Source organism: Pelmatolapia mariae, linkage group LG5 (assembly GCF_036321145.2).
Source record: "Pelmatolapia mariae isolate MD_Pm_ZW linkage group LG5, Pm_UMD_F_2, whole genome shotgun sequence".
NCBI lineage: Eukaryota > Metazoa > Chordata > Actinopteri > Cichliformes > Cichlidae > Pelmatolapia > Pelmatolapia mariae.
In genome coordinates, this window is record NC_086231.1 from 14,377,612 (window position 1) to 14,404,644 (window position 27,033).

Genomic DNA, 27,033 nt, shown 5'->3' on the forward strand with positions numbered 1-27,033 from the left:
TCTGTTGTCTTTCTTTATTCTTGCCTATTTCCAACAACAAAAAGCTTTTAACAGAAAAACTCAATTGCCAAAACGCATGTGTGAGACTTATTTTGAAAGGCAGGGCCTCCCGTTTGCTCAACATTTGCCAAAAATTTAGCTTGTGACTAAAGAAAAATTAACTCCTTGCGCATGTTAAACAGTTAAAAGTGCTGGGCTCAAGTAGTCAGCCAGAAACTTGTGAGGAATTTTATTAGTTGATATTAGTGCCCACAATGGTATCTATTTGCAAACACACAGGTATGTAGGAGTTGAAAAACAGGGAGTGTCGTGTTTCCTGGCGTTCCCCAGCGTTATCTGATCCACAGCTCATTTCCACAGTGAGAAACTGATCCTGCACAGCTCTGCATTGAACAAAAGGTAAACTATATTATATTTAACAATTATCTTTTGCCATTTGTTTATACTATAAAAATATAATCTGCTGTTTTATAACTCTGGTAGGATATGTTGTTGTGACTTTTTCATTGATTGTTCTTATGGCAAGTTTGTGATCGCTGTTGTGTTGTTTCTGTGGAGCTGCTGTTGAAATAAAAGGGACTCAAAGCTTCAGAGCTAGCTCCAGCTTATGAAGGATCAAAAAATGGACACAAGATAATTAAATTAAAATACACTATTATTTGTAAGTATGAAAAGTTGTCCAGACAGTGACATTTGTGATTTATTCGCATCTTCCAGATGTTTGGTATTGTGATTCTGCTCTTTAAAACTCAAAATTAGGGCATTAACATTATCTGAGAGGGCTTCTTTTTATGTGTTAACTATTAATCTTTCAGAAAAATAATGTCGGAAGCAACTTGTGCGTCTGTGTTAGCTGTTCTCACACTAAATTTGGCTTTCTGGGCAGGAAATGCGCGACCTGCTGACGACTCAGAGCCAGAACTGTTACAGGGAGCAGATCCAGAAGGAGATGTTGACCCGTTTAACCTGGAGGAACCGCTACGCCAAACTCTACCCATCCTGCTACAATCCCAGGAACAACAGCAGAGAGCCCACACAGCTGCCACAGCTGCCAAAGCTACCTGCCGACCCTCAGTGAGCCACTTCATTTATATTAAAGTGAAAGAGTGAAGATTCAAAACCACGCGTTAGTTGTATTGAGTATCCACATGTGCTCAGCTATCATTTGTTTTCATGGTCTGGGTAAAAGTAGATTTAGCTGATGTTACTGAGACCCACATAATTAGACTAAACCTACTGGAGGTAGCTAGGCATGAATGTGACACTAATATTAACCAACATTGTTGATGATTGCTGTGCAGCACTTTGGTCAGCGTCTGTTGGCCTTAAATGTGGGACATAAATAAACGTGACTTGATTTAACATTAACCAAGAGTCCAAACCTCAGAAACATGACAGATCCCAGCGACCATGACATTACACACGCATGAAAATAAACATTAACTTTCTGTTTATCTTCCATCAGGGCTGTTGTGCCTCTTGTTGCCAGGACTACTGAGAAGCAGAGCGACCTTCTTCCTCGTCGTCCTCCTCCTCCTCCTGTGTGCTCTGTGGGAGGTGAACAGCAGCTCAGTGTGCCTCCTCTAATGAGGCCGGTTTCGCCCCACACCAGAGAGGCTCTGTATCAGGACTCCTCTCACCATGTAAGAATCACTTTGACAGTCAAACCCTCTTTCATAAAATTAACATTTAAACATTTAAATATAAATATCATCACTTTTGCTTTCATTCCATAGTTGACTGAAGAAGTGTGAAAGATTGACATTTTCACTGTTTCTGTTAAAGAGGGTAATATTTAGCTCAGTGGCAGAGCAACTTACGCAACCAGCAGTGAAGCCCATAAGGAATTATTCACAAATCCATAGGTTGGATTTGAATAGTCTGTTTTGCTTGAGTGTTTCTTTTAGTTCAGTCAAACTAGAATAAAAACAGGAGGACAACCTCATTGCAATTTGGAAAATTTGGTGATTGCCCAGTAATTATAATAAAAAAATGTTACATTCAGCAGCCATATGCACAGTTACAACCACCAGTTGACTGGCCAGAGGGGGAGTGTGCAACACCCTCGAGCACTGGGTGACCGCCTTCATTCTCAAGGTTACTGCACAGGCCCCCTGGTGGGAGGAAAACAGCCTCCAAACAATCACAGACTGACTCTCAGACAGTTTGGTAACGATTCACTTTTAACTGTCAACTGCTTGTATTCTGGTTATGTTCTGGTTGTTCTGGTTATAAAAAAAAAAAACCCACCCATGTTATTTTGCAGTAAAAATGCTTTTTTACAGCAACTATGTCACTATTTGTGGAGTAATTTCTACATTTTTGTTTCAGAGCTACAAAGTTTGGCTGGATTCTGAATCTAAGTAGTCTAAGTAGTATTATCACAAACAGTTTACATGTAATTGCCAACTTGACCCCAGTCAGTCAGTCACAGACTGATGGCAGACTGACTCCATCTTGCTGACAACACATAGAAGACAGCAACTCATAAGTGGTCACAGACCTGTCCCTGTGCTCAAATCAACCGTTTCAAAGGCAATGAGACTGCAAGTTCACGATATTTTGGTTGTGACACAATTTTCAGTTTTCTTCAGTGCGACTGTAGCATAACTGAGTGAAGTGAGCTGCAAGTATCTGCTGTAGCAGGAGCCATGATGAATTTCCTCTTTAATCTTTTTAGATACTTAGAAAAATAATTAGCTATAATAAAATAAACCCTGCCATTTTTTAATTTTAGTAATTTTATTCAGTATATCCCTATATTCCTACATTTGTGTAAAAGTGATGTTTTATGTAATCTATGTGTCTTTTGCAGGGCAAAGGGAGAACTCTGTACTTGCACAGACGTGGACACATTAAACCTGAGGAGAAGTTTAACTTTCCCCTGCTCTCCTCCTGGGATTATGGCTGGAGGCTTGGTACGATGGAGTCACAATCTGCCCCCTGTGGTGTGGTGACTGTAAAATGATGGATAAACTTTAGAAAGATAAACTTTGTTGAATCAAAAATCACCATTAGGTACTAAATGTACTATAACCTCGGTAGTAATCCTGTGTTTTAATACCAGGAGATCCTGTAACAGTGACTGATTAAACTATAGTCACTATTTGGAATTTAAATAAATTAAAGGTTACACAATGCAAAATAAATAAATAAAAATACACTTACAGGTGTTTTGCAGATGTCAGGTGTTTTTTTCAGTCTGATTACAGTCAGAGGTATGTGCCTCATATTAGGCATGTCCCACCTTTCTCGCAAACATCATACAGATCCAAGAGGAGGGGGGGAAAAGTAAATTAGAGTATTCAGAGCTGTCTGAAAGCTGAGGTTTTGATGCAGGGAGATTACATGTGCATGTGCTGTACAGATTATTTGAAAGTCTGGCCGTGATTAAGATGAACATCCACCACTGAAACAGTATATATGTATGATGAAAATAAAGAAAAACTCAAGGTCCTGCCTTAACGTAGAGAAAAAAAGTTAAAGCGACAATCCTTTCTGCACATTTTTTTGCTAGTTTACCTTATCAGCTTCTACTCATACAAAATCATATTTTTCAGATTTTTGTTATTAGGTCAATTTCTTCCAGTTGTAGTAATAGAAATTGTTGAGTTTTTATTAATTAAATGTTATTCAATGCATCACTGGGTCCAGCCTGTGGAGGTCACTGAGCCAGTGTCAGACTTAGTTTAACTGAACAAGATTCACACCATGACTGTGATTAACTCAGACATCTCTGGTTTTACTGTGAATGTGCTCAGTTCCAGTCTGCCACCACAGATTTGTTGCTCTGTAGATGCTTTCCGCTCAGATTTGTAATTCTTCAGATTATTGTAATCTTCCTTTATCCACAGGTGACTACACGCTAGATTACAGAACTCCATCCAGCGCCAGGTCATCCTTGGTGAAGAACACCTTCTATGCAAAGAATGGGGTATTCAGCCGCCCAGCAGCCACCGACACCCTAGGCTGAAGTTCTGTTACCCCATACCAGAGGCTGCTCTTTAATGAGGGTAAAGAGCACTTCAAAGGCAATCGTGCCAACAGATGTCCAACTATAACCCCAGGCTAATGTGATTTGGGGATTTCCTGGTATTATAAACTCATTTACTTAAAAAAAATCATATTTTTTTCTGTTGGTGATGGGAATAAAAAGTGCACATGCAGCCCATCAATCCATCCAGAAATCCAGTACTTCCTGTAATGCTGTCTGTTTACGATGCACATGGCTGTAGGGTTAAGTGTCTAATAACCTGATACCAAGTGTTGGATATTTAATGAGTATCTTGCCTGGAAAGAGTCCGGAAGAAACAACTGACCTTTATACGCCTGAAACCTGAGTACTAGGTGTATTCCAATGAGCCACCAGAGGAAATGTTACACAGCACAGGCTTAGTATTGATTCCTAATTAAACATAATTATTTAAAGACTATATTTTCTGCTCATTTCGAGCTTCATAGTTTTGCTCTTGGACTGTACAAGTAGTGCATGACCCACAGTACAACATAACCCTTCTTTAACTTTGGGGTTTGGTGCAGCTCCTCAGTTTATCATCTGTCTGAAACAAGTTGTCCAGCTCCTCCAGCTTAAAGGAAACTTTCCTCTGATTTGCTGCTGCTTATAAACAGAATGTGAGTGGAGCTTAAGATGAACTGACCATATTAGTGGATCTTATCTGTTATGGCTCATGCTAAGCCAAAATTACACCAAGCAGGCATTTAGAGCAGTCTGGCCATGTTTAATGTAAGAGCATCTCCAAAAGTTGATTCTGTTCATCTGGACGTAGCGTTTTCAGTGGGAGAAACGTTTTGTCACTCATCCAAGTGACTTCTTTAGTCTCAGCTGACTGCAGGTTTCCTATAAACAGTACATTTGCATAATGACTGAAACCAGCCCACTGAAGGAACAATGGGCTGGGAGGTCAGTTCCTTCATTATAATTATGTAAGAGCATATATGACAGAAGAAAAAAAGAATAATAGATCAGTATAATTTCTAGCTAAAGGTCCTTCTCTGAGTGTTTTGCAACTGAGGCGTTTGTGTTTCATAAGGTCACCTGTGTGTGTTTTTTGTTAATTAATCACGTACATTGTTTGATCTTACAGTGAATGTTGTAATCCTGCAACTCCTGTCACAAGTGCATTAAATCAATTTCACAAAATCACTTTCACCAGTTGTTTTGTGGAGGAAGTAGACTTTATACAGAATCTACAAAATGCAGTTTTTAAATTATGATTTCACTCATGGGGGGGGGGGGGGGGGGGGGGGGGGGGTAATAGGGGCGTAATTTCCAGGGGGTTAGGGGGGTTATGCCCCCCCCCCCTCGCCAATATTAAGACCCAACCAATATAACCCCCCAATAAAATTATGAATTATCTTGCATAAATAGGCTGTTGATTTTATTTACTAATTTCAGGTATTACCAGCAAAATAGCTGCATGTTTAATCATCTGGGAATTTACCCAGATTTATTTACTTATTTAGACAGAGATCTTGCTTTCTTTCTCATGGCCAGAAGGGGGCGACTGCCAAAAGAAGCCTGAGCATTTAGACGTCCATGAGGGAATGATGCTACGGCTCAGCTGATTTATGATTTCAATAAACACTTTTATGATGCGTTTGTGGTCTCAATTGCTAGTTTTAGGTCTCACTGAATTCACTATTATTGTTTTGTTTATCATTAGTTGTAATTATGATGCCCACGAGAGCTGGTACTCACGTATTCATTTTAAAAGTACAGCATCCCTCAGTTTCACAGAGGGATCCACCTTGAAGCTTGACTAATGCCACAAAAGCTCCATCATATATGTAGTCAATGGCCAGTGCCTGATGTCACGAGTCATATCACTGTAATTAATATCAAGCAGCTAACCTTGAGAGATAACTTGTCAAAAAACACTTACCCAGATTCAATCAGCAACAATTTACTGTTCATCATTTACAGTCACTTATGCAATTATATAATACTTACTACTATTTTAAAATAAGTTTCCATGTCCCCATCACCAGCCCAGAAAGAGAGAAATTTGAGAGTAATAATAACCTTATAAGAACGAGTCAGTGGAGCTAATTTTATAATTGTGTTGTTCAAATTGTTGTTCAAGACAATGACTAGTAGTAAGTACACTGTGAATATTAGCTATTTGTAGAGCCAAAAGGTTTAGCCAAAGTTTTATAATGGTATATAAAAATTGAAATAAGAGCCTGGATTTAGTTTTATGGTGTGCATTCAGGTTCCCTACCAGCCCCACCTCGAGCTGAGGACGCCATCATCTACCTGCTCAATCGTGTCTATGCCCATCTAGACCAGTCGGCGAGCACAGTAAGAGCCATGTTTTTCGACTTTTCCAGTGTATTCAATACCATCAGGCCGACCTTCCGGAGTGATAAGCTGATAGTGATGCAGGTAGATGCCTCTCTGACAGGAAGACCAAGATATGCGTCTTCAGCATTGTGTGTCTGACAAGGTGATCAGCACCCTCTTTCCCCTCTACACCACAGACTTAAGCCACCGCACAGAGACCAGCCATCTTCAAAGAAAGAATTGATTGTGGACTTTAGGAGGACCAGGAAACCTGTGACCCCTGTTTCAATCCAGGGGGTCGATACAGACATTGTGGAGGACCATACATACCTTTAAGTTTACATTGATAATAAACTGGACTGGGTTAAAAAATACCACTGCACCTTAAGGTAGGAGAGGCGGATGTTATCCAAGAAAAGGACAATGCTGCACAATACCTCCCACCCACTCCATGATGTGTTGGCCAGTCACAGGAACACGTTCAGTGAGAGACTGAGATTACCCAAACGCACCACTGAACGACACAATTAATCATTCCTGCTTGTGGCCATCTCCCTGTACAAGTCCACCATCTAATGCACAGTACACTTTGCAATAGTTACATCCTGTGCACATCCTCTACAGTGAGAATAACAAATGACAAGTTTTACAGCTTAGAGTAAAATGTCAATCATACATATTAAATCTCTGTGATGTTCTGGATATGTATAATTTAGTAATTTGTATATATTAGAGCTATTTCTTATATTTTGTATAATTGTAATATATTGTGTTATTCAATTTAGTTCAGTCCGTTACTGTTCTTATTGTCTTGAAGCCACTGTAACCAAATAATTTCCTTAAGGATTAATAAAGTATTCTGATTTTGATTCTGATACATTTAACAAAATTCCTTCTGTCTTAAGATGTGTCACAGTGGACATGAAAAACATTTGCATTTGAGTGTTTACATTTGACCACAAGAGGGCAGAATTTGCTAGTCATGTAAACCTGTAAAATATCTGATAATAGTAAAACATCATGAAAGTAACATTTAGTAATTTTATGAGTAAAGAAAGTTAAACTTTGAGGGCATGTGAAAGAAGAGTTTAAAATTAAATGTGTTCATAGACTTAAACTTATAATTAAACAAAAGAACTAAACAAGCTTAAAACACATTATTGTAAGATTTCCATATCAGTCAATGTGGAAGCAGTAAACACTGGACCTTTAACAAAACACTACAGACACAGTGAAGTAAAACTGGGGGATTGTTTACTGTGTTTCCGTACTCTTGTAAATCAGTGAAAAATGCATGCATGAGTAAAACATGATTTGTGGTTAGTGTAATGGGATGAATTCTGCAACACAGAGCTAACACATGTGGATAGTCTTTGCTCTGTTAAAGAAGACACAAACATCATTTAGTTCCTTTAACTGTCCCAGAAGGTTTGTAATTAGACTGTGGAGACTGCAGATTTAGGAGGTTGGGAAGATCTGGAAGCCAGTGAATATGGTGCTGGCACTGGCCTGGCCTGTCAGGATGGTGTTCGTCTTGACTGTCTTCAGTGAGACCACGTCGCCAACTTCCAGCTCCAGAACTGCCGTGCCAGAGACGACCAGAAACCCATTATACTGGTCACACAATTCCATGTCACTTACACCATTTTTCTCCAACTTCAGGCACACCTAGAGAATCACAAGTCACACACAGGAATCTTATTTATTATAAGATTGTAAACAAGCATTCCTTATATAAGAATTATTTCAAGAGGTGTGACTGCATTTTACATAAACTTTACTAAAGTTGTTTTTGTAAGAATCTAAATAATAAAAAACAAACAAAAGAACAAAAACAAAAGGAGAACAAAAAACAAAAGGAAAACATAATTAAAAATATTTAGAATTACTAGCTAAACACAAACAAAAAACAATATTGTAAATAATAGAAATCATGAAAATCATCGCAACTTTATATTCTAAAAGATTTGTGTATTTTACATTTATTTTCCAACATAATGAGGAAATACAAAAATATACAAGACAAAGATTGGCTTAAAGACAGGCAGAAATAAAGTAATGGAGAAAAAAATCCTTTTTTTACAGGCTTTTTCCAAAATGTTTAACAATCATTGCTAACAATGAATTTTACAATCAAACCTATCAAAATGTATGAAATGTGATCACTGGAGTTGTTGTAGTTCCCCCTCCCTGATAATGCATATTAATTTATAGTTTTCTGAATATTTCCCAATTTGGAATCAAAATCCAGAATGAAGTATTTATTTGTTAATGTAGAAATATTTAATTTCAAGTAAGAATTCAAGAGATATTTAAAGATAGTGAGGCAAAAGTAAAACTTTGATATCAATGTTCTCATTGTGGATACTGTTCCCTTTTACTATCAGGTGGAATTATTACGAGGCTTTTAATATTCATACTTTAAGTTGTAAGTACTGAGCTTGAAAGTTGAGTAGGATACATGACAGCAGTTTAATCTATACAATACTGGAACACTAAAAAGGAGAAGGACAAACACGAACTTGGCAGAAACAGAAAACACAGAGCAGTTTTACGAGAATAAATTATTCATACTCACCTTATACCTTCCTGAGATGTGGTAACTGAAGAAATATATGCCTCTGTTGGTGCAGATGTACGTTGTATCATTTGTCAGGCTTTCTCCTCGAAACAGTTCATTCTCTTCAGCCAAAATTGGTCTGTGGGAGATTTACAGATCAACAACAATAGTTTGTTTTTTTTATTTTTTTAAGTTTTGGGTTATGCTAGTTCTTACAAAACATAACAGCCACTGGCTGTTATGCTATTTATGTGATTGCCAGATGGCTCAGCAGCAGCAACACTCTTCTATTTGATTCCCCAAATCCATGTGGGGAGTTTCAGCTAAGTTAATGAGTGACAACTACACAAGCATTGTTTTAACCTTTTTAACCGAACGTTAATGTTACTGTGTCAACAACCTATTGTCTAAATTACAGAGCTAACAGAGCTACTTAAAGAGAACGAACACCAGAGCACCCAACTGCAGACGTCAATGATGCAGCGCAATTGCATAATCTCCCGATCTTCGCGAAAGTTATAAACTGGAACCCAGTTAAGGTACAAAAATATCGATTCAGCAAAAATTGTGATGCAGTTCACTCTTTTTTCGCTCAGCCGAGCCTTCTCTGTTGCTGTGTGGAGCAGCCCGTGTCAGTCACCTCTTTCACATGTCACTCACTCATCTAGTCATGTTCTGCGGTCTCATAAGGAAACTCAGGTTTTTAATATAAAGTTTTTCTTGTTCCCGAACACAAATATTTTTTTAAATATTTGTTCAAAATAAATATTCGTAAAAAACACATTATTTGTGCCTTTCCGAATACCGTAATCGGGTTCGGCTCCTCCTCTAGTGTGTATTACTCTAATTAAAACCACATTTTAAAAGAGTAACATCTTGTTGGGTTGAATAAGTTTAAAAAACACTATTTGAAACAATAGCCACCCCAGGATGATGTTTAATGAGGTCATAAATCGAAGGAGCTGAGTGTCGTTTTTCTATTAATCTGATTTTTTGGACCAGTCACCCCCTGCTGGCCAGTAGAAAGAATGCAAGTTTAAGCAGTGGCTGCACTTTTCAGACCTGGAAGCTATTGCCATCTTTCATATACAGTCTATGGTTCAACTAAGATTACACAGTGTTGATGAATTTGTTACTGATTGTTCATGTTTTTAAACAAAAATCTAAAACTTGTTATGTGTGGAGACTTTACTATATGCCGCTATTTTAGTCAGTGTTTTTTAAATAGATTAACTAAGTTAATCAGGTGCTCAGTGGTCACTTTATCTGTCATCCAATCAAACAGTTTTTCCCTTTTTGTTTCCTTACCACTAGCTTTGGGTAGTTTCTATATTTACCTAGCAATCCTGAAATAAAATACCACTCTTTTTTCACTCTGAAGATTTAAAACTTTCAGCGCACTGACCCATTGAAGATGATGGGAGTATCTGCTGATGATGATGTCATAGATTTCAAGGAGAAATAGGATTGTTGTTGGCCGAAGGGGCTTCCCTTCGGCCCAGGTAGACCTGGTAATCCCCTACTGCCTGGTTGGCCTGGGTCCCCTTTCAGTCCAGGTCGCCCTGGAGGACCCATTGGACCAGGTTCTCCTTTCTGACCCCTGATGGTATGATCTGCCTCACCTGCTCATGCAAAAAACACAGTTATTACACAGCATAAAAATATCAGTGGAAATTGAAACTGAAGTACAAGATAATCAGTTATTTTTTGGCCAGTGTGGCAAATGCACCAATGAAGTGTTTTTAAATCTGTTAATGAAGAAGTCCTCTGACTAAATAGATGTTTTAGTAATAGGAATCAAAACCTGCATAGTGTACAGTTAATATTGAGTATTTATTCTCTTCATGTGCAGTCTGCGCTCACCGGTGTCTCCCTTCTCTCCTTTAGCACCATCATTGCCGTTGGGCCCATGAGTGCCTGGTATCCCAGGAATCCCAGGGAATCCCCCATTGCAGGACTGCATGTCAGCTGGGGTGATGTGAACCAGAAACAGCAACACTGCAGTACTGCAGCTCAGCCACTGGAGGGCCTGATCACACAGAGATGAGTTACCTTTCAAAAATATTGGCCCTCATATAAAAAAAACCCCCATAAAAATTAAATAAAATAAAGCTTTCAGAAGCATTTCCATCTAAGTACCCAAGCTACAAACTGAAGATATAATTTTTTAAAGATTGTATTGAATCATTACAAAAATAATAAAATAAAATACAGAAAATACAGGAAAAAGGTTTAGGATAAGTACATTTGAGTCTTTAAAAAGAAATCTGTAAAAGACAAGAGCTCTAAAACATTTAACTACACTTAAAAAGTGAAAGATAATTGACACAGATTTGAATCCAACATGAACAACCATTCAGCAAAAATGTGAGGAAACCCAACACTTCTGTACGAGTCTGTACATGTTTGTCTGGCTAGCTTTTTTAGTATCTGTCAAAATCATCTCACCATTTGCAGGTAATAAAGTGTTTCTTGCTGCAGCGGAGCGATAAGCTGATGTGGAGCGGAGATGTAGACTTTTCGTCGTGCTTCACTGTGACTGCCACAGCTCAATCGGGTGAAAAAAGAGGAAGTGAAACTTAAGAGAGCAAGAAGAAAAACTATTGGTGTCACTATGAATCCTTTCTGGGGTACAACACTAATTCTTCACTCTGTAGGGACTTACAGGGACAAATCCAATCTGTGGCCCCCCTATTGGGTTTTGAAGATACTGCAGCAGGTCTTTAATAGGCCGTTTAGGTCAGCATAGAAATATAGTCTGGTCTGATTATTAGGGCTTTCTCTGTATTGCTGTAGGCTCTTAACCTTGCAATGAAAATTGCCTTGAGATGATGATGTTGTTGTGATTTGGTGGTGTGTGAATAAAAGTGAATAGAATAGCTGGGGTACCTGGAGAGAACCCATGCAGAAATGGGGGAGAAACTCTACACTGGAGTCCACAGACCTCAAGATTAAAACCTACGGCTGTCTTCCTGAAGAAGACAGCCGTAGGTTACTAACCACTGCGCCACTAAATATACTTATTCAAAATGAAACACCCAATAATCACGAAAAATGAATGAAATAAATGTTACATTTAATTTGACATTGGTTATGAACAATACCAAGGAGGAAGCGCTGAAATCTTAAACGGAACAAAGATTTATTGTTTTTGCATCATGAACATCCAAAAATGATTTGCTTTTTAACTATATATATATATGATAGTACATACTCTTAACTGCATGTTTGGAAATGCTACACTGATTTTACAGTTTAAAAAAAAAAGATTGTGAGGCCATGTCTCTTCTTCAAGCTCTTATGCTACATCTAAAAATATAACATCAGTTATTCGATTTTATTTTTTATTCAACACTGGTTTAAGACCATTTATTTATCTTGGAGGAATATAAACCAACATCATCACATCAGATATCATTTTACAACCCATGTGACACTGATTGGATCCATGAAGCAAAAATAAAAAATTTTCTAGGGAAATAACTGTTTTTTTGAAAAGAGGTGGCAACTTTAGAGCTGAAATACATGATACAAAAACATTTTGGCCCCTTCTTCATAACAGCTCAGGGTGGGGGGAAATTTTCTTAGAACTCATCCACCAGGATAACTCAGTTAGGATGATGTTTATTGACAAATGTCCTGACAAAGACAGCTGTAGTTGATCAGTGTCTTTGTGTTTTCATGTTTTTAAGTCCAAATGTAACCAATAAAGAACTTTTGAATTAAATGGCTCAAATATATAATGTTATTAAAATATTGTGAAGTGAAAATATAGCAAAACAAAATGGAAATTACATCCATCAGTCTTAATAACAGTCTACCAATAATTTCCAGCATGTTATATATTTCAATTCATCTACCTTTTCCTGTTTGTTCTGTTCTCATTTGATTCTTTATGATTATTGCATTTGGTCAGTTTTACCCAAGAAAGTATTTTTTTTTTCTGAAACCTTCTAAGGAAGTGAAACTGTTTCAGATAAGGTCAGAGAAGTCTCCACCAAATGAAGAATTGATGATGAAGCATCACTGAGTGCATCTGATTAAAAAAATCTTTCCTCTAAATTAACATTTTGTTCTGTTTTTCAATCAACTTCTTTTTTATTGTCAGAAAAACACAGTGTTTCCAGGCAGTGTGCGGCTGAACTCCTAACCTCAGTCTGGATGTTGGTATCTGTTCCACAAAATATTTGATTTCCTTCACATTATGTAGCTGGTGTTTATTTTTAATAATTGCATCCTGTTAATTTGCTAGTTTGGCATTTTTTCTTCTCACATCCTCTTTTCATTTCTTGCATTTTAGATCGCAGCTGCAAATCATCCACGAAGTGGTAGGACATAATCACAGAGCAGTGTCAGCAGATGCTGGAGTCTAGAGCAGTGACGATGTATTTTTTGGAGTGGCGAATCACGCTTCTCCGTCTGGTAATCTGATGGACGAGTCTGGGTTTGGCAGTTGCCAGGAGAACTTTTCTCCATTGTGCCACGTTTGGTGGAGGGGGGGCGGGGGGCGGGGGGGGGGGGGGGGGGGGGGGGATTATGGTGTGAGCTTGTTTTTCCCAGTGGCGCTACAGTGCTCTGCCCCTTAGCTTCAGTGAAAAGAACTCATGTTGCTTTAACATACATATTAACATACTAAATTTTGGACTATTTCATGCTCCCAGTTTTGCGGGAACAGTTTGAGGATGATCCCGTCCTGTTCCAACGTAACTGCACATAAGTGCATATAGTTAGGCCCATAAAGGCATTGATGAGCAGGTCTGGTGTGGAAGAACTTAACTGGCCTGCACAGAATCCTGATCTTAACCTGATTGAACACCTTTAGGATCAATTAGAGTGGAGACTGTCAGGCCTTCTCATCCAACATCAGTCTGACCTCACGAATGCACTTCTGGAAGAATGATCAATAATTCCATAAAAACAGTCCTAAACTTGGAAAGCCTTCCCAGAAGATGTGAAGCTGTTATAGGTGCAAAAGCTCAACTGACATCATATCGGACCCAGCTGATTAAAAATGGAATTTCACTGACATATGTGTGTGAAGGCAGACGAGTGAGTGCTTTTGCCAGTGTAATGTATGTGTCCACTCATGGTCGCTAACTATGGTACGATAAGTCATGCATAGCTGCATGTAAAGAAACACCTCCACATTCATTCACTTCATACTGGGGAAACTAACTCCCTGATTGTCTTTCTTTTATCAGCAACAGCAACCGAAGCAAATCCCCTTTTTCTGCTCTGGTCATGCAGTTGAGAGTGTGGAGGATAGATATTGTTATCTTAATGCACCACAGTCATCTAAATCTATTCCACAGGTTTGATTATTGAACATCACATAGTACCTGTCATCATCCTGGGACTCCAACTCAGTATTTTAAGGTTTTTTTGGTATTTGGTTTTTTGTGTTTAAGTTTGTTTTTTGGTAATATTAGTATGTTGTTGTTTTCCCAGGTCATGTATCATATCCTCTGTTTGTAGTCTGTTCATATCCTAGTTTGTTCTCTTTTTGTGATCCATTTCTGTATCCCCAGTCATGTCCCTGTGTCTCTCTGGTCCCAGTTGTTTTCCCAGGTGTGTCCACTCTGCCCTAATCCCCTCCTGTGTCTGTCTCCCTCTGTTCTTTGTCGTATCTTCCCTCATGATGTATGTAGTCTCTGACAGTCAATTTTACTGCTAGTTTGTTCAACTCCGACTTTTTTTTTTTTACTGATTTTGTTCTCTTTGCTGTGTGTGTGTGTGTGTGTGTGTGTGTGTGTGTGTGTGTGTGTGTGTGTGTGTGTGTGTGTGTGTGTGTGTGTGTGTGATCATTGAAAGTGTGGTCATTTTTGAAGTGAACAGAAAAGGAAAATATATAATAAATGGAGACATTAATTCAAAGAATCGCAACAACACAAAGGCTTTTGGTTGATGCTCAGCTCTTTATTTGGTTTGTTTGTTTAAACTATGTGACAGCGAGGCACGGAGCTGATGGGACATTCTGTACTTAAATGTGAACTCGAGATAATGATGGAAATTAGAAAAATCAAACTGTGTTCGGAAATACATTTAAAAATCACACCCGTTAATATCAACTGAGTCTGCAATATAAAACCAACTTTATGAAACTGAACAAGAGAAAAAGAACAGAACCATCGACAGTCAGTTACAGACACAAACATCTTCTCCATTTGAAGTGTCAGCTTTTCAACTGATAGGAACTCAGAGCTGATTCAGAGAATAAAATGGTCCACGTTGGCTGTTGAATATAAATGAAAATGACAAATAAACAGTCTGTGCTTTTTACAAAGGTAAATGGATCATTGTGAAGAAAGAGTAAGAAAATGATTTCATGTTGTTTCAGTCGTTCAGCTGTCAAACTGTTTTCTGTTTCCTGTCCTGGGGGTGGTCAGTGAGAGTGAAGCAAGAAGCCAGAGAAGATGCTGTATCCGTTTCGTGTCCCTCTCATCGCTCTGTAGTCTTTAGTCTCCAACCAAACCTCTTGATCTTTTGACACGTACACTGCCAGGCCACCAGAAGTCACCTAGAATCAGTGGAGTTTGAAAATTAAATGGAGGATGTATCTATTTCAGAGGTTAATACACTCTGACCCAATAACAGGAATTGTTATCGTCTGATGCTTGTACCTGTCTCCCCGTCTGCCGATGATCGCAGAATGATGCCAGCAGCATGTTGTCACGCTTCAGCAACACACACAGTTTTTCATCTAACGAGGCATGGTACACAAAGTAGTACGTTCCTGGGACCCGACACCTACATGCGACACAACAACACAATGAAGATGATTCTATACAAGTGGATTTGTTTCTTATGTCTTATGTCATATTGGGCAGAATTACTTTGTTCAAAACAGCAGAGTTATCAAAATGTTATTCACAGTTAACTCTGGAATATTTGGTAACAAGGAAATTTCAGGACTGGGCTTCCACAGGTGGTATCCCCTCAGTTCAGTGATGTGGATGGGTGAGTGATTATTTTTTTTTTGCAATGTGGTGTGTCTCAGCAACTACAAGGTGAGACCATAAAGTTTCAAGACTTTTGATGCCCGTTTCAATTCAGTTCCTTTGCTTCTGCACATTTGGACTGCTTTCCAGAGCAATCAGTAGAAGACCTAATCTTACCTCAAAGTCTTTGTTGTTAAACCCTTAACGTCCTCTGGTAATTCTTTGTTTTTACATTCATCAGGTCCCAATATGCCAAAATATCAAAGAGAAATTAAATTAAAAATGCATGCCATGGAAGAGTTGGGGTCTTAGGAGGTTAAGATTTTCGAGAGATTTTGGCAAGAAGAAGTCACAGAGTGCTAAATCTGGGGAATTGAGTGGATGGGAAAGACGCAAAGACTGGATGCAAAGACTCTTGGTGTAACTCATGAAGCATGAAGAACATGGAGCTTGATGATTGAAATTAACTGTGCATGACCCTGTAGTGTTCTGATAAATGCAGGTTTATACACCACTCTGCTTTTAATCATTACTTATTATTAATCTGTGGCTGCCTTCCACAGTTTGTCTTTTGTCCTGTTTTCCTCCCCTCACCCCAAACTGGTCATAGCAGCTGCCTGCCCCTGCCTGAACCTTGTTTTGCTGAACGTTTCTTCCTGTTAAAAAAGAGTTTTTCCTTCACTCTGTCACCAAGTGCATGGGGATGTTTGGTTGTTGGGGTTTTCTCTGTATTACTTTATGGTTTTTAACTTACAGTATAAAGTACCTTGAGGCAACTGTTTTTGTAATTTGGCGCTATTTAAATAAAATAGCAGACATGCTCATGTGCAGTCCTCCAAAATCCTAATTATTACAGTGTGGATTGGTCAAATGGTGATTGGCTGACAAAGGGAAGGGAGCAACAATGAAGCTCACCAGGAATGATAGAAGTGAGTTGGTTTTTTTTGCAGTTTTATCATTTTAACATTCAGCCGTAATAACTTCACTCTTCCCCTATGCCGTAGAAGTTGCACACAGGCTGGTTGTACAAGAGCTGCTAAATCATAAATTCCTCGAGTTGTAGTTGTCATCATTAGTGATGATCCTGGACATGGCAGACACATCAGTTTGAAGGAGAAGTTTGTTAGAGTGAATTGTTAAATGTTTGTCATTTTTATGCTTACCATCCATTTCTACATTGTAAAGCAATTCCACAGTCCCCCTCCCCAGATTCTTGAGTTTTTGGGTGAGGGGCTGTAGGTTTGATTACAGACACATCCTATCTGGAAGGTCTGTTTGATGTAAGCTTCCTGCCCAGCAGGAGGTCTCTCACACACACACACACACACACACACACACACACACACACACACACACACACACACACACACACAGTGCCTCGTCTTTGTAACCAAGGGGGGTTAAGAGGGGAGGTACGTGTTGTAAACTATTGTGTGAACTGTAACAGTTTGTCAATAAATAGCTGCGAGGGAAGCTGCTCTTTGAAGGACTTTGGGCTGGAGACAGGTTAGGAGCGTGAGCTCCAAGAGCTGGTTCTTGACCAAAGGCCTCCCTTGCGCAAGTAATCGATCGAACGCTGTTGCCTTGTTTTCTTTCATGATAAATAAGTCTCTAGAACTAGCGGGGTTTGTGGGAACAGACCCAACATTTATTTGGTCCTTCGAGCCGGAGCCCAACACATCGCCTCCACCGCGAGGAGAGGGAGAGGACGCCACCGCAGTCTGCTAGCAGCCATCGTCTGGGACGATTGACGAAAGCCCTGGTACTTTGCTTTGTTCCAGGCCGGACAGTTTGCGCCTGAACTCCCCACGGGATGGATGGCGATTGACGGGAACCAGAGACTCTTCCCATGAACGGAAACAACACGAACAGTGAGTACAGAAGGCCTTAGAGAGCGGCTACGTGCCCGTGCGTTAAAGCAGGTACGTGAGTGCGCAAGCTGTGCGTGTAGACGCAAGCTACCTGGCTTCTCCGCCAGTGTTTTTGTTTTTGTTTTATCTTTTTGATTCATTTAAGGAGGTTTAAAGGGGTTTCTCCACCGAATAGAAGGAGGGTAAGGACGGTTTCTCCACCGAAAGGAGGATAGAGCTCTATAAAGATAAAAAAAGGTTCTCCGCAGTTAAGGGCGTTGAGTGTATGGTTTCTCCACCAATGGTAAGGAGGAAAGAGCTCGCCGCGGTAAGGGGGATTATAGGCCTAAAAAGAGTGTGAATGAGCGTATATGTGTGTGAGTGCCAGTAAGTGAACGCAGCAGCACAGAAGTTAACCTAAGCGGTGTTAATGGAATTCGGTGACCTGTTGTGTACACGTAGCCTGGGTTTTGGTGTAAGTCGCGTTGCCAGTTGCAAACTTAAAAGAAGCCTGCCTTGAAAGAGAATGAAATACACTGCAAAGTTTTTATTGGGCAGAACGTGTTGTGTGGATCGTTGAAGAATTAAGTGAAATTGTGCTCTAAAGCAGAAGCGATGGTGAGTGTGTCTGACGTCACGGTGTGTGTGACACGGTATCCAGCTGGAGCAGACGTGATTCTGCAGGTCACCTGCCCAGCGGACAAAGAAATAAAATAGTTGTGTGGTGAATGATAGCACGGAGAGTGTTTGGTGTTTCTCAGCCTGAAACAGCTGTAATGCTATTTTCTGTTTTGAAGGAAAGGACAGTTTAAAAAACAGAGAGAGAGATGTGTGTTGTTTTAAGCAGTGATGAGAATAATGAAAATGTGATGAGAGAGGAACACAAAAACATACAGAAAATACATCAACCATACTAACCCTACATGCATACACAATAAATGATACTCATGAAGACCAGACAGCATCTTAAGCATGAGATTCTGTTTGTCATCTTGTCCAAGTCACTAGTAAGATGAAAGTGATACATAGACTAGTGGACTGAATATTATAGGAGGACAGATGACTGCATCATAGAGGAAAACAGAATGCTGATGAGGGGTCTTAAATGAGTGAGCTGAGTGAGCTGATTGTGAGTTTCTGGTGTGTAAAGAAGTTTTACCATGGCACACATTTGGTTACATGAGAAGAAACTTATTATGTGATGAGACAACAGGGTTATGCTGTATGTTGTGTGTGGCTGATTGGATGAATGTTTGAGATTAAACTGGCTGTTGATTTGTCTTTTGTTACTAAGTTGAGCCTGCCAAATGGGTTGTTACAATTTATCCCCCTGGCATGAAAAACACGTGTCATGACTTAACAAGGCCTTTCTTTCCTTTGCTTTCCTTTATTTTCTTTCCTTTCTTTTTATTTTGTTACTTTCATGGTGCACTGAAAGTTTCGGTTGATGATGTCTGTTTGAGCAGAGATGCACGATTAGAACAGAAGCGCTATACGACTCGTCGTCAAGAAAACTGTTGCAAAAGTGAGGTTCTCCAAAAATTAAAATGGGCTCAGGAGAAAGCCACTTATTTGGGACAATCAGAAAACAAGTCCCTGGGAACTGACTGACTTAACACCATTGTGTGAAGTTAACCCCCACCTGACAAAGGTGTGGATGTATCTCTGTGTGTGTCTTCTGTTGCAGGAACAGAAGGAGACCACAGGAGGAAACTTGGGTCACATGACTATGTGAACTCTGCAAATTTAACCTTTTAGTTTAAAATTTCCTGTGTCTGTGAATTCACCATGGGTGTGTTATTCACTACCTTGTGTTGCTCACAGAGATTACTGTGAGAAAGAGTGTATACACCTGCGCAGCGCTAACATTTACTTCTTTTTACAGCAGAGTGTTAACTTTATGACCTTTTTACAGCATCTCTGGAATCTGGATGGCCGGCACCTGACCACCAGGATTGTTTATGTGTGTTGTTAATGTTTGTTTTTCTAAGAGTGCATGTAGAGGATTCAGCAAAAAACAGACAATGACATGAGAAAACAAATAAGAGATGCAGTGTTTATGGAATAGTTTAATATGGGCTCACTAGCTGGCCACTATTGAGCTCATAGTAAGTGGAGTGACAAACTTTAGGAAAGTCACCGATTAAATTGTGGAATAAATTGGGATGATTCATGATTTGGGACAAATTATGATAATAATAATAGTGATTTAATGACTGGAGAAAACCTGCACATGATATTTGTCTTTTATGCTGAATACTTTATTACTCTTATGATCTATAGTTGGTTGAAAATGTGAAGTTTGATTTAACAGACGTTGTCTTCCAGGATACAGGCTCCAGGTGGAGCTGGGAGTTAGACAAGCTAAACATTTAATTGCCGACTAATGTTTTACACAGGGTTACAGGTTGGAGTGAAGCTGCTCCAAGGGACAAACCCTGGAGATTGTTTTAGGGAGACTGTGCAACATTCTTGTACATGTCTCGTTGGGGAGTTGACACATGGCAGAAGCCATGTGGCGAGAGGAGTGTCATTTTAATTTGCAGATGTCGTGAGGTACCATGACGAGAAGGAGTGACTGAGGAGATCGTCCACAAGATGGAAGCTGAGGCCTGGAGAGAGTCTTCAGGAGGATCAGAGATCGCCTACAGCACAGAGAGCTGTGCTACTGAGCTTCCAGGAGATCGTCATGAGGAGACTCTGCACAGCAAAATCTTAAATAAGATGAAAGAGTTTCGACATTGACGTTGAGGAAGACAACTAAGGTGTACGACGTGCTCTGCCTTTAAAATCTTCAGCAACGTTGAATCGTGAGAACCTGAGGGAACGTGCCAAGCTCCAAAAGTGACAGCGCAGAGGAGGTCCAGTGATGGACTTGTGGTTCTGTGAACAGCACAAATGCCAGGTGACTGCGAAATACCTAACACCACTTTTTCCACAAGTGAAGCCAGTAACTTCCTATCCTAAAAGATTAGCTCTAGTTGCTTGTGTTTTACCTCCATGCATGAGATCAGTATGTGCAGCAGCTTAAGCTGTACAATGTTTCAGGATATAGTTTTTCACCTTTTTGACACTGTTAGTTCCACACGAGATAGATGTCTACTAATGCAGACTAAAATTACATTTCTGTCACCTACAAGACGCTTGTCTTTAATGTTACTGTTACGTCAACCCTTTTTGCCAACAAAGGAAGAGGGCGCTTCTCATGAGTGTAGACAGCGCGTAGAGAGGGGTGTAAGCCGAGGGATGACTTAACAGATGTGCCACTTGGTGAGGGAAAGGTTTGGTTTGTTGATGGTTTGAGTTTTACAACAGCAGAGGGACAGGCTAAACCAGGTTTTACTGTAGTAGACAGTGAGAAAGTTATCTGTGCAGGACACCTAACAGGTTCTATGTCTGCTGAAGCAGCAGAGATAGTAGCTTTAACGGAAGCGTGTAAAACTGCAGAGAAATAAGATGTGACGATATACACTGATAGCCAGTATGCATTTGCTACATTATATTTCTTTGTGATGCAGTGGGTGAGACGAGGTGTGACAGCCTCTACAGGGAAACCTGTAGAACACGCCAAACTTTTGCAAAATCTGCTGAAGGCAGAGTTATTATCCAGTAGAATTGCCGTTTGTAAATGTGCAGCACACATGTGAGGGAAAGATCCAGTTGCATTAGGGAATGCTTTTGCAGATAGGATAGCAAGAGAGGCATCTTTAGGAGCACATGGTGTTAACATTTTAGCAATGCAACACCAACAGACGTTGCCTATTATGCGAGGTGCACTGGCAGCCATGCAGGGCCACTCACCTACTGCAGGAAAACAGTTGTGACTTATAGAAGGAGCGAGCTTGCAGGATGGTGTTTATTATCTGTGTGATACACCAATACTACCTTAGAATTTGTATAAGACTGTTGCTATTTTGCGCCATGGGCTTTGCCATGTCGCAACAGGAGGGAGATGATGACAGCAATAGTTTATACTTTAAGATTAAATACCTGAGCATATTAGCAGATTAGATGCTTTAAATGTTAAAAAATAAAGAAGTCTTGAGAACAAATGATCTGCCAGATGATTCTGTTTCTCCGCAGGAGCAGAATCTGAAGTCTGGAGATTGGATGTTGACAAGGCCATGGAGAGGAAGTGCTGGTCCAGTCCACGGTGGGAAGATCCATATCGGATGCTGCTGACGACGACCACAGCAGTGAAGATCGCAGAAAGGAACACTTGGATACATCAAGCGCACTGCAAGAAGGTAACACACTTCCTGGCCGACTCTGGGCGATGGTGAAAAGGCCAGCGGTACAAAGGGGGGAGTATATCTCTAGGACCTCTCATCTCAATCCTGGTGAAGAAACCAACGGATCCTGAACCCAACTTAGAATGGCTGGGAATGTGCTGTTCGCCTTCTTGTGCCTGTGGACCCTGAGTGGGATGACAGGAGCGCACTGGGACAGAGCAAACCACACCCAGTACCCGCATGGGGTTTCAACCAACTACTGGTGGCAGTTTGTGAACACGACCGCTCACATAAAGAACGAGACCAATGGTTATGCTTGTGATGCCACTGGCTACACATTCTTCTGGACTGTGGCCATATAGCATCACTAAGAGTGAGACAGTTTGTTTGGTTGCCTTGGCAACACATCCAGGAGTAAACATACTTGGGACACTGCCAACTTTTCAACTTCTGAACCTGAATGGACGGTTGATTCACCAGTAGCTGGAAAGGTGAACTGCTCTGGTACGACAGACCTGCTAGTCTGACTCCAAGAATCTGACTCGCTGCAGGACATTGAAAAGCTAAATGAACTGGAAACAGGCCAATTGCCTATGTGTATGAAGGGCAATGGATTAGTCCAAGTTGGAGATTTATCATGGAATTTGTACAACATCACCTATTCTTTGTGTCCTCTGCAAGAAGGATGTAAACAGAGAAGCCTTTTGTCTTCATTTACATCACGAACACTTCTCTAAGCTGGTTGAGGTTTTGAGCCAAGAAGATCAAAACACCTTGATCCAATTTCCTTTACAAAGCTTTTCCTGTGGTGACAACAGGACAGGAGAAGAGTTGTAAATGCGGATAATTTACTAGTTGACTCTAACCCCCACAGGATGCCTACAGTGAGAAGATTTGGGGGGTTGATAGGAGTCATAAAGAAGGGTGTTGACCAGGCTACAGCTTTGAAGTTAGCTGAGAGCCACATGGACAAACGATAAAGTCAACTGATGTGTTTGAATGTCTATGTCTGTATACAGTTGGATTGTAGTGACATATGATTTTTTGAGTATGTTGATTCTTCTTGTTTGACTGTTACATTCAGTTGTTTACTTGCAGGAATACATAATGAATCGCACGACAGGAGTAGATGCACCACGAGGCTGGAGAGCTTGGTTAATGTCTGGTCCTTGGTGACATCTTCTTTTGAAAATATTAATTCCTGTTTTTGGACTGTTGACATTTGATTTGTTTATGTATAGGATGAATTTTACCGTGTATAAGATCAATGCGAACTAAGATGATTCCTAATACATTTGTTAATCATGTACTTTTACAACAATATGAATTGACTGAAATGAATGTCATGACAGAAGCCTGTGTATAAATGACACCTGCGCTGAAATTGTCAAGCAAGAGGTGCATGGATAAGAATATACTACATAGGAATAATTTGGAGCATAAAAATCACAAAACAGGAGGGAATGTTAGAGTGAATTGTTAAATGTTTGTCATTTTTATGCTTACCATCCATTTCTACATTGTAAAGCAATTCCACAGTCCCCCTCCCCAGATTCTTGAGTTTTTGGGTGAGGGGCTGTAGGTTTGATTACAGACACATCCTATCTGGAAGGTCTGTTTGATGTAAGCTTCCTGCCCAGCAGGAGGTCTCTCACACACACACACACACACACACACACACACACACACACACACACACACACACACACAGTGCCTCGTCTTTGTAACCAAGGGGGGTTAAGAGGGGAGGTACGTGTTGTAAACTATTGTGTGAACTGTAACAGTTTGTCAATAAATAGCTGCGAGGGAAGCTGCTCTTTGAAGGACTTTGGGCTGGAGACAGGTTAGGAGCGTGAGCTCCAAGAGCTGGTTCTTGACCAAAGGCCTCCCTTGCGCAAGTAATCGATCGAACGCTGTTGCCTTGTTTTCTTTCATGATAAATAAGTCTCTAGAACTAGCGGGGTTTGTGGGAACAGACCCAACAAAGTTGATCCTTCAACATTTGAGATGTGCACAACAAGATGATCTCGATAGAGTTGTAGTCGGACTTTGAATCTCGTGTTGTCTCTGATTGTTATAGTATGAGTGCTTGAACTCTATGATCATTATGAAATGTATTATTATGAAAGTTTGAGCAGGAATCATCGTTACCATCAGGTTTCACTGCCGAATGAGTCTGTACAATTTTGAACCTAACATTAATCATTCAACATTAAACTGGTAAACACACCTACAGCGATCGGTCTGGCCTGAAAGAAAAATGTCTCACCTGAAGCGTCCTGTGTTTATGTTGTAGTCATCGTTGATGTTGGTGATCGCATCTGTGAACTTAATGACGCTGGCTTTATCCGGGTATTGGTTTGTTGCTCTGGCCACACTGAAGGCCGCCTGCTGCTGGACTAGAACAGCCCTGCAGCAACAGAGAGTATTTTTTTAATAGAACAGGGTGCCATTTTTTTAAAGCAGCTAATTAATGCAGAACAACTGCAGTGGACTGTTTTTTTTAACAGTGAACATGATGCAGCTCATCTTGAATCCTCCCTTTGCAATACTTGCCTTCCCATGATGCATGATTCTGCTACTTCTTCATTCACCTCTTTTGACTGTCATCATGTTTATGCATCACATCGTCATGCATTACTTATAATAATAATAATAATAATAATAATAATAATAATAATGTATAATTTATTGATCCACATGGGGAAATTATTTATCTCTGGCTGTCTTCCACACTTTCCACTTGTCCTGTCTTCCTTCCCTCACCCCCATATGGTCGTAGCATTTCACTGTCCCTCCCTGAGTCTGGAGGTTTCTTCCTGTTAAAGGGGAGTTTTTCCTTCCTACTTTTTGCCAAGGGCTTACTCATAAGGGGTTGTTTGATTGGGGGGGGGGGGGGGGGGGGGGGGTTCGCTCCTCCGTTATTTTAGAGTCTTAACTTAACAATATGAAGTGCCTTGAAGCAACTGTTGTTTTAATTTGGAACTATTTACATAAAATTTAATTAAAATGAATGAATGAATTAAACATAGGTTTAAAAATAAACTCATTAGCAGTTATATATTTCATATAGTTAAATCAAGGAATGGCCTTTTTTGTTTCATATAATCAATGTAGCACGCATAAAGCTGGAGCAGCATTTAACCTGCTTTAGGTTGCGAGCAGTTGTCTCATTTGGCCAGGGTATAATCCAGCTTTGACAGTTTACTGAGTGAACTGTTGAACTGTTTACCTACCCTTGTTCTCCTGGTTCTCCTGGAGGTCCAGCAGTTCCTGGGGTACCTGGCTTCCCAGACTCCCCAATCTGACCTCTTTTACCAGGGGGCCCCTTTGGGCCGGGCTCCCCCTTCTCTCCTTTCTGAGGCCCGAGACCACCTTGCAACTTTGCTCCTAAATAAAGAAGTTCGAAGCATTAGTACATTAATGTAATTACTTTCCTCAGTGATCAGTAACGTAAGGGATTGCAATCTGACATTTAGTTCAATTAATCCAGGAGTCCTAAGTCTGACCAGCACTTAAACAGAAGTCACTTTGGTTTCAGCAGACAGACTTTTGCAGATGATTATACCACGTGCAAGTCCCAATAATTCCAGTGTTCAGATGTATGAATGTGTGCATTCATAGCTCTGCCGCTAACATTAGCCACAGGGATTCTGCTTCCAGAGTCATCTATGGTCATCTATGGTTGCAGTGGAATCGTTTTGGTTATGAAGGCTTCTAAGTGAGTGATAAGACCCAGGAATATATGTGTGGCAGGCCTAAGAAGCACTGCTGAATGACCTAAATACAGTGCTTTGTTTGTTGTCTCCTTTTGTAGAGGATACACTGGTGGCAAAATGATTTTTCCCTTATCATAACCTGCTCTTACACAGCTATGTTCTAGATACCTGGATCTCCTTTCTCTCCTTTTTGTCCATCACGGCCATCTCTTCCAGGAAGCCCAGGAATACCTGAAGATGGTCAGAAAGTTCTAATGAAACTCAAAAAACCAATAGAGTACAAAAACACATCAGTCTCAACAATCATGTGTACAAAAATGCACTCACCTGGCATTCCGGGCATCCCTGTAGCTGGACAGGTCTCCATAGCGATTAGCCCGGATATTGTCAATGAGAGCAGGGCTCCAAATATGAGGAAACAATGGTGGAGCATGATGGATAAATCCTGAGAAGGAGGAGAGGTGATGGGAAAAGATGAGAAGCAAACAAATAATGGAGCAAAAGAAGAGAAAAACAAAGAAAATAGGAAAATCAATGATGTCCCCCCCCCAATTTTTTTATTAGTAATGTCTTAACTTATATTTGTAGATATACTGTAGTGATGAGTATTTATGAAGGGGTTTTATATAAAATGAAGAAATGAATATTTTGCAAGTATCTTTATGGCTCCACATTACTGTACTGACATCATAAGCAATCTAGCCCTCTTTGGTACCTTAAGCTATTTTAAATGAACTGTGATTTTATGTTTGGTCAGATCTCTCTTGAAAGTACATTTTTAATGTGAGTTACATTTTTTACCTGGGTGAGTACCCAAAATGTAACAATATCTTTTCTTCTACCTTGTGATAGATGTACTCTTTCTGGCTTAAAATGGCTTAATATCGTTCATGAGAAAAATGTTAGTCATATTTTTCACAGATTATAGGCCAATAAGTCATTTATAACAAGTCATGTATTGCTCTAGGCACATGGATGAGGAGAACGGATTAGGAAAGGAAAGCAAAGAAAAAGAGGAATGAAAGGAGAGGAAGAAACAAGGACGACATCAAGTAAAGAAATAAGCGCTGAAATAGCAACAAGTGCAGAATTATTTATCGGAAACAGAAAGGGCTTCTTTTTTTATCAGTTATTGAATTTAAATTCCTCTGCTAATGCACGGGACACACAAACATGATAAACAAACAGGAAACAGGAGACCCTTTCAATGAACGCTTCAGTGTAACAAACAGATCAATCAGTAGCTGAACAGATAATTCATCATGAATGTAGAAACCTCACCTGAGAGAAAAGATGGGAGAATAAAACCAACCACGATGAGTTAAACGCAAACTGAAGAGACGCTCGGAGTCGTGTTACAGTCGCACAAGGAAACCAAAGTCAAAAGCAAAGATTCAGCAGCTTTACGTCACTGATTATTTTCTGTGCTG

General features: G+C 40.0%; 3 protein-coding genes across 3 annotated transcripts; 1 reads left to right on the forward strand and 2 right to left on the reverse strand.

Annotated features, from left to right (window-relative positions):
* Nucleotides 1-889: 889 nt before the first annotated feature.
* LOC134627864 (uncharacterized) lies at nucleotides 890-3,973 on the forward strand. Its single transcript, XM_063474301.1, has 4 exons — nucleotides 890-1,074; nucleotides 1,466-1,643; nucleotides 2,816-2,918; nucleotides 3,855-3,973. The coding sequence occupies exons 1-4, from the start codon at nucleotides 890-892 to the stop codon at nucleotides 3,971-3,973; spliced, it is 585 nt and encodes a 194-aa protein (XP_063330371.1).
* Nucleotides 3,974-7,541: 3,568 nt separating this feature from the next.
* On the reverse strand, nucleotides 7,542-11,479 carry c1qb (complement component 1, q subcomponent, B chain). Its single transcript, XM_063472927.1, has 5 exons — nucleotides 11,313-11,479; nucleotides 10,728-10,893; nucleotides 10,270-10,486; nucleotides 8,883-9,003; nucleotides 7,542-7,972 (listed from the first exon to the last, which is right to left on the reverse strand). The coding sequence occupies exons 1-5, from the start codon at nucleotides 11,313-11,315 to the stop codon at nucleotides 7,763-7,765; spliced, it is 717 nt and encodes a 238-aa protein (XP_063328997.1). The 5' UTR covers nucleotides 11,316-11,479; the 3' UTR covers nucleotides 7,542-7,762.
* A 3,280-nt stretch (nucleotides 11,480-14,759) lies between these two features.
* On the reverse strand, nucleotides 14,760-27,012 carry LOC134627553 (complement C1q subcomponent subunit C-like). Its single transcript, XM_063473748.1, has 7 exons — nucleotides 26,885-27,012; nucleotides 25,931-26,048; nucleotides 25,772-25,834; nucleotides 25,121-25,274; nucleotides 24,154-24,294; nucleotides 15,485-15,611; nucleotides 14,760-15,381 (listed from the first exon to the last, which is right to left on the reverse strand). Exons 2-7 carry the CDS (start codon nucleotides 26,034-26,036, stop codon nucleotides 15,247-15,249), a joined length of 726 nt encoding a protein of 241 aa, XP_063329818.1. The 5' UTR covers nucleotides 26,037-26,048; nucleotides 26,885-27,012; the 3' UTR covers nucleotides 14,760-15,246.
* Between the last annotated feature and the right edge of the window lie 21 nt (nucleotides 27,013-27,033).